At 37.3% G+C, this 8,626-nt stretch overlaps 1 protein-coding gene across 1 annotated transcript; it reads right to left on the bottom strand.

Annotated features, from left to right (window-relative positions):
• Window positions 1–1,793: 1,793 nt before the first annotated feature.
• LOC125248022 (glucose-6-phosphate isomerase-like) lies at window positions 1,794–4,024 on the bottom strand. Its single transcript, XM_048159576.1, has 2 exons — window positions 3,799–4,024; window positions 1,794–1,950 (listed from the first exon to the last, which is right to left on the bottom strand). The coding sequence occupies exons 1-2, from the start codon at window positions 3,915–3,917 to the stop codon at window positions 1,809–1,811; spliced, it is 261 nt and encodes an 86-aa protein (XP_048015533.1). The 5' UTR covers window positions 3,918–4,024; the 3' UTR covers window positions 1,794–1,808.
• Window positions 4,025–8,626: the final 4,602 nt, after the last annotated feature.

Below are 8,626 nucleotides of genomic sequence, written 5' to 3'. Positions count from 1 at the left end.
AGTTGCTTCTCTGACTGGCTGAAGACAGGAAGTTCAGAATCAGGTTATATTATTTTCAAAGGCCCAAATGTTTAATAGGGATGTAAATTTACATTCTCATAATCGATTGAGGTTTAAATTAACGATGGAAAAAATATCTTCTTTACATGAAAATGTGATCTGTAAAATCATAGTACACAACAGATGTGTCATGTATCGTTGAAAAGGACAACAAGCAATTATTTGTATGGAAATGTGTAAACATTATACACATGATGCTTATGCACCATAGCAGATGACATAACTTTATTTTAGAGCAGGTGGCCTCGAACAAGCCCAAACACAACACAAGACAATGAAGATCTCAGAGTGACATTGACACGCTGCTTGGCTAAAGCTATAACACTTCTGAGATCTGATCACGTCGTGATCATTCCCAAAAACTATAGAATAACACAAGACGTGTCACTTGTATTGCTTTGAATGGGAGAAAGTGCAACACGCAATATGGCGGAATAAGTCCCACCTCTAAATAAGAGCCAATCACCGATTGGTAATGTCATCATGTCACTGCAGCGGCCGTTAGACGCTCCGGTTCCTATAGAAACAGTCAGAATTGCTCTTCCTATAAAGAACCGCATTTAGGACTACGCATGCACATTTTCAGTAGTCTGAAAAATAGAGTTTTTTGCCATGATTCGAGTGTTCAGAAACAAAATTTATGAGACAGTTGTCAGATTTCATTGGTAATTTAAAAAAATAAATTTAAAGGTGCAGTATGTAGGATTTCTGTCCACTAGAGGTCGCTAGAGGCCTGTTCGAAACAAAGGCGTAGTTTGATGACGCCAAGTTTGACCGCAAAATCTTGGGACATGTGGTCTTAACCTCAACGGACGGTGGAATAGAATTGGGATAGGACTCGGGAAGAAATCATGTTCATGGATGTGATTATTAACGTTACTGTAGTATGAAGCAGAGCAGGAGCAATGTGTGTTGTGGGAGCAAACGAGGCCGCTGGAGCGATACACGGTGTGAGCAGTGGATCATTTATTATGACACAGTCGCCGGCGCCGCTTCCGCTTTCCCGGTCATGAGTATGAGGTAACGCAGCTCTGTTTATCATATTAGATACATTTGAGTGTGTTGAAAATGATGTTATAACGTTACTCTGTGCGTTCGCTCAGCGGCTGCTGTGAGACACTTTTCTCACGATTTACAAATAGTTGGAAACATTTGGGATATTGTAAGTACTCAAGTGAACAAAATATACACCACTGGCCTAGTGGTTTTTGGATATTTTACTGCAAAAATCTTACATATTGCACCTTTAAATCAAAAGCTTGGCAAACAGCTTTGGAGAATTTGATGTTTCCCCATTCAAAGAGATAGGAGCTACACTTGCATGCCCGAGAGGCGTTTCAAAGATGGCCGCCGAGTGAAATTACTTGTCTTAAAGGGACTTTGTCATTACACAGTGTTTTTCAACGTCATTTAAAAGTTCAACCAACGGAAACTAGAGCTAAGCTTTCTAGAGTGCATGTGTCGAGCGCCTGTGTTCAGGCACGCTATCAAATGAAATATACTTTGAAAGATTAAGCATTTCGCTAAAAAAAACTGAAGTACCTTGGGCTTAAAGTCACACTATGTCCCAGTGACACGGTTCACCTGATACACAGTCTATTTTCAGCAGCTTTTAGGACACATGCATTAAGCAAATTAACATCTGGAGATGGACACACATAAGGGGTTTAAAGATGCTTAGCTGGACTAAAGAGAGATTACAGTAACAGCTCCGATACTACACAGCTTTTTAATAGTAACACCCTCTACTATGACTTTGTGAAGTGAAAATGTGGTCGATTGTGATGTGAAAATTGTACCATGTCAAAGAGCATTGTCAGGACTTCTTCACTGATGAGATTCTTGGAGTAATCCAGCAGAATGTTTCCATCATCTGTTGTCAGCTCCAGACTGCGCAGAAGACGAGATCACACACACGGTTAGGATATACAAAAGCTTTATTATTATTTGTTTAATTCTGCTTCATGCGTAGCATGAATAATTCAGAAACATCATTCACGTCTGGTATACATACAAGTGTCAGGATCTTAGTGATGTTTAGACTGGGAAAGTCAAATAAACAGATGAGGAGAGCTAAATGAGCCATTTGAGAAAACGTATTAGGCCTCAAACTGCAGCATGTCACATGACTCTGGAAATTTAATTACACAAAAATACCACCACAATTTATATCCCTGATCTATGGCTTACAAAAAAACTGTATTATTGCAAACATAGTTTTGAGCAGTTATTTTCCATATGTGACCCTGGACCACAAAACCAGTCATAAGTCGCACGGATATATTTGTAGCAATAGCCAACAATACATCGAATTTTCTTTTAAGCCAAAAATCAGTAGGATATTGAGTAAAGATTATGTTCCATGAAGATATTTTGTAAATTTCCTACTGTAAATATATCACAAAATGTATTTTTGTGAGTGGATATGCATTGTTAAGGACTTTAAAGGCAATTTTCTCAATATTTTGATATTTTTCCCTCAGAATCCAGATTTTCAAATAGTTTCATCTTGGCCAAATATTGTCCAATCAAAACAAACCATACATCAACGGAAAGCTTATTTATTTATTTTTTTAAAAATGACCCTTATAACTGGTTTTGTGGTCCACGGTCACATATAAGCTTTCAAAATGTATTTTTTGTTATTTTTATTGCCTAATATTTATTTAAACAGATAAGTACACGCCTGATATTAGACTCTTACGCCATAATTTGACCTTATTACGTCAGCAAAGCGTGCCGCGCAAACTCGTGCTCGTGCTCCATCATCAGAACGGTCTTAATTAATTGTATTAATATCAGGAATAAATATATTCACTCGCCACACGTTGAGTACACAGTTCACCGCACTGATTCAGCCCTGCAGTGTGTGAGTGTGCAGAGAGGCACGTACTACATACTGCTATAGCGCCCTCTGCTGATCAACACACATAAAACACTCCACTCTGAGGATGAAAGCATACTAATTATGAACACTCAATGCATCAGAATTTAGTCCAGAACAGATCATAAATTCTTAAAACATAGAAATATAGTAGTGTAAACATGCAACATTTACAGAAGTATCGCAGTAGAGGATGTGATACAACTTTAAGAGGTTGCATAAGCAGTGAAATCACTTGAGAAATGCCTGATCACGTGCATTTAATGAAATGTAGTCATACCAGAAACTATTATTTTACTATTATATATGATTCCACATAAGAGCCGTGTGGTACAGCTGTAAGTAACACATATGATCGATGAATGACCTTGTTATGTGTGTAGCTGCTAACATGGCTATGTTTATACTGATTTAAAGCAAAGGTAAATAGTTAAAAATGCTATTATCGTATTTTATGAGAGTAAATGAAGGATATAAAGCAGGTGCAACAGTGCTGAGGGCGGAACCTGGAGCTCCAGACTATTGGCCTGATGTGGCAATAACCTTGCAACATCAACGTGGAAATCAAGGGTAACATGTAACGCGCGCTCTCGTGATATGTGCTTTTATACACTAATATATGCCCTGATGATATTACATCGCAGGAACATTAAGATGCTATCTTACTAAAATAGTACATAGACTGTGTTCTATATGAGATTTGCTCATTTAGGCCTTAATAATCAAGATGTAAGTGCTGCTAAGTGAAGCACGGCACATGTGATGCTGACACACGCCTGATGAGAGATGAAACATCAGTATGAATGTCTATCAGAGCTCGCGCACGCAGCGGAAGCGCGTTTGATGTGTTTCACCTGAACTTGTTGAATCTGTCAGAATCGTCCTCGAACATCTGCCTCATGTTGAGGTTTCCTGCGTTGGATTTGTACCATTGCTCCAGTTTGCGGTAGATCGGATCGCTGCTGAGCCCCATGGTGAAAAGATCCCGCTGTTCTTCGGTCCAAAGGCTGCTAAAGTGAAACACAAGCGTCCGAGTAGTCGTTCAGTGAGGAGAATCGTGAGGAGGAAGTACAATGACAAATCCTGTCACGCCCATCATGACAACAGCGAATCCTGCGTAGCCCCGCCCACTGTTACACTGCACTGACTGCTGTGGTAAGATGGTTATGTAATGTGGACAGACAGTTTATTAAATTAGACACTCTTGACTATTTGGAAAACGTTTTGCATTGCAGTTTTAATATCGAGCAACTTATTTTATACGTGATTTGGCGAGCTAATCTGTTTATTTTGCAACTTCATATAGGGTATGGAGGACCAAACCTGCAAGAAATTACAAATAAATAAATGTAATAATATGACACAAATAAATAAATGGATAAATTACTTGATAAAACAAATATGATTCATTTTTAATAAAATTGAATCCTAAATACAAAAATACAAAATTATTTTTGTATTACTTTTTTTCATGTATTATTTTCTATATTTAATATGTATTTATTTGTTTTTAACTTCTGGTCCTCTGTATTAAACCCCACAAGGAAAATAAATAAAACAGGTGAAAAACCCCCAAAGTGAAATAGTTTTAATGTATTTTGAAATTTAAAATGTCCAAACAATATATAGGCTATATCAAAATCAAAAATCGGTAGGGGAGAGCAGGGACGAAAGTACCATTTTTCACAAAAATGTCATTTTAAAAGATTTTAGACAGCGATATATTTGCGCTGTGATCAATAACTCACAAGTGTGGTCTATCAATACCAGGTGGTATTTTGTACAAACGGCTTCAGTATTATTTCACTTTGAACATAAGTTGCACCCCAGCTAACCAAAATCATACCAAAATACGTGACTGCAACGTAATTTGGTGACCAAACTTTCGTAGTGGCGACGTAAGGCAACCGGAAAAGTGAAAGGTGCCTATACGTCGCCACAACGTAACTTTGTGACGTTGCTAGTAACTGCGACGTCGTGGCAACGTTGTGTATTATAGTTGTGTGTTGGTAAACCGTTGGTAATTTTTATATTTATTTTATTTTTCTATGGTCGGACATGCAGTAGTTTAACCTAATTTATGTCCTCATTTGCCCAAACTAATTTAAAGGCTATTCCAACAGCTGTGAACAATGGAATGCAGACTCAAAATGAATTCAATTCATTTATTTCGAAAAACACACAGAACATGAACAAAAATCCAAATAAAAATAATAAAATACACTCAAACTATAAATAAAAACATATAGCCTACAGCGAAACATAAAATAAAAGCATTCAAGACGTTTTGCACTCAGTATCCTTAAAAACATATGCTATGCTAGCATAACATTTTGCTAACATATATTTCATATATTTCAATTTCATATATTTTTTGTGAGATGGTAATCTGAAGGTAATGAAATTACTGGCATGCGACGTCGTAGTTACGTTGTCAGTTAGTAATGACATTACCAAAAAGTACCAATAGGCCTACATTACGTAACTGTTACGTCGTGTGTTAGCTGGGACATTGTTACTTTCGACCCCGTCGGGTGGGACGAAAGTAACGCAACAATACAAGCTAGATTTTTTTTGTGTTAGTCTTGTTTTTATTAAAGCAGAACTAAGTAACCTTTTTACCTTCATAAATAGTTTTCTAAATGGTTAATTGACTTGTAGTGGTGTGTTTGAGGCGAGCACTAACACCCTCTGGCACGTCTACGCCAGAATACAGCACTTGCAAGTTGAGCTGCGCTGACCCGACACAATCTCGCCTCATGTTCACGTTCACGCGAGAGTGACAAAATGCTTTACGGTAATTCAAAAACAATGTATTATGACTTTATAAGACAATTTCGAAAATTACTCACCTCCATCGAGATTTCTTGTACTGTATTTGCAAAACTACTGCGCTGGTGAGCGTTGTAGTCGTTGTGTGTGATTCACTGAAGGAACCTGTAGGGGGAGCTTCGCAAATCTTACTGAGTTCCGCTTTAAATATACCTGACTATGACCTTGTTAATAAGTAACTGCAAACATATTTTGTCCTTTATCTTTGCAAAAAAAAAAAAAAAAAAAAAAAAATTTAATTACATTTTCATTTTAAATTGAGAATTTCAGTTTCATCAAATGTTTTAAAAGTAACCCGACAGTATAAACTTGAATTGTTTCGAATATTTTTGGGGGCAATGTCAATTTATTTTATAAAACATTTTTTCAACAGTTTGAACAATATGAAAATTAAATTAAATTAGCATAATATAAATTCTCAACATAATGTAACAGTAGTCATGTTTCCAATCCAGCTGTTTTTATGCATAAATTCAAAATATGCATAAAAACATCTGAACAGAAGCACTGCAGATTCATAGGGTGTGGAAAAGCTAAAAACTAAATGTGACTATGGTAAACGTAAACAGATTGAGTGAATAAATGGTGACATACAGAAATCAGCAACAGATATGTCCAGAAACGCCCTCTCATAAACATTTGGCTGAATCAGACCTCCGTCTGATTCAAGGCCATTGTCCGCCCAGTGCCCATCTTGGTGGCATGACAGGCACACAGCCAGTGGTGAGATCCAAGACTTCAAAGAATGAATTGAAAGAATTGAACATACTAACTCACTTGGATTGAATGGACAAAATAACTCAATTGGAGTATCAAAATGTCATTCTGAATATTCAGTTCTTAAAGGTGGTAAAGAGGATGTTTTGTTTTATACATTTTTGCAATATTACTTGAAACTGTCTTTACTAACTGATAAAAGACTATTTATTAGGTGCACTGAAAGGAATAATATTAATATACATCATCTGTGCACGAGGTAGGGCCTTAAAAACATCAGCCAAAACGATTGGCCCTCTGGCTTGTCAATCACTGCCATGGCGTTCCTTGTGAGAGACGATCGCGGCTGCGCGCTCCAGTAACTTTCCTCACTCCACAGGCGCTGCATGCAATGTTTTTGTCAGGAGACAGGAGTAACAGCTGCAGAATATGAGTTACCTGCGGTGAGTCCGACATAATGAATCCACTAACACGACACAGCGAATGCCAGTGGTAAACACTCTCGTGCACGAGTTTTGGGAGGCGTTCCCTCGAAATTCTTACGCATGCGCTCATTTCAAAAACTCAGTAACAAGTCTTTGGTTTCTCAGTCGACGAAAAGATCCTCTTTAGCACCTTTAAGTGGACTGAAAAACGCAATTTGAATGAATATTAAATGCTGTGGGCCCACCCTTACGAAAGTTAACGTGGTTTTACTACAACAACAACAAAACATGGTTATTGTAGACTACAGTTTTGTAGGCTCTAGTCTTTGTTTGGACCACCAGATGGCTGCAACCAACTTACACTGTATTGAAAAGCTTTGTGTAACAAACCCTTTACAATCAGTTAGGACGAAAGAAAGTTTCATTTAACCTTATTTGAGAGACACCCATGGAGCAGCAGATGAGTTAATATCAAAACAAGTAAAAGAACTGCGAGTAGACGAACGCTGGGAGAGTATGATATGGGAATTCATAGATAATAATAATTTACTTTTTTAATGGACTTTATAAGTCTGTCAGGAAAGGGTGTAATATATAAGATATGAGAATTCTTAATGATTGAAGTATCAGCACTGATGTGTCTGACTGACATCACAATAAACTGACAAACTCTTATTCAACACATAACACTGACAAATATGACCTCTTACTGATGATTTATTCACATTTCTGTAGTTCCGTCCACTCCTGCCGTCACTCCACAACATGCTTCAGCATCTGAAAGTGATCTTACCGATCGCTGTCGTTTGTTGTTCAGGTACGTCAGCAGTGAAGTTTCCTGAGTCAATCTCTGCCACATTCAGGCAATATTAATGTATATTTACAGCGATGTACTGATGTCTGTTATTGTGTTTTAAGCTCCCTCTACAAGTGAAGTCCATTATTGGGGCGTGGCTGCTTTTATTGTGTTGGTTTATGACAGTGGTTCCCAAACTTTTTAGCTTGGAGTACCCCCTGAAGGGATTACCATCCCTCTTCCACTTCGACTGCAGTCACACCTTTACAATTAAGCGACAACATTTGCCCCCTAAATTGAATTTCCAGTGCATTTTTTTAGCTTTATGAATAACTAAAATAAATAAAGTTTTAAATAAAAAATTTTCAATAGAGAAATATGCAATGATGATAAAACTAAGTGATACTTTTAAATATTAAACTAAAACCGCCAGTAGGTGGCAGCAAGTCACTGTTTTTATGAGTCATCGAGTCATTCATTCAGTAACGAAGCATTTGGCTGTGAATGAATCATTGAATCATTGACTCACGATTCGTTCAAAGCCGCAGAATTGTTCGCGAAACACAGACGTGTGTTGTAGTTCTGCTGTGGTTTTCGTCAGAACTATTATTTCATTGCAAAATAGAGTAAATACTGACAGTACTGTGTTTAAAATGTACATTTTGTTTTTTGACCTGTTGTATATATGTCACGTTTGCAGTCATGTGGATATTTGGGAACAAATGCATTCTTGCTCGTTATCATCATTAAATACAAGAACTCACACAAGGTATGTTTTTGTATCGAAGAAAGTTTGAGTCTTAATCGATATCAATCCATTATCTGTGTCTATATTTGTTCTTCATGCGAGTAAGTGCTTAATCTCTACTTTTACAAAGGTGCGTTGTCGAGAACGGCAGTAATTTAGCGCGA

The sequence above is a fragment of the Megalobrama amblycephala genome, linkage group LG15 (genome assembly GCF_018812025.1).
Source record: "Megalobrama amblycephala isolate DHTTF-2021 linkage group LG15, ASM1881202v1, whole genome shotgun sequence".
Taxonomy (NCBI): Eukaryota; Metazoa; Chordata; class Actinopteri; order Cypriniformes; family Xenocyprididae; genus Megalobrama; species Megalobrama amblycephala.
The sequence above is the reverse complement of the archived record's forward strand: the minus strand, read 5'-3'. Positions and strand labels throughout refer to the sequence as shown.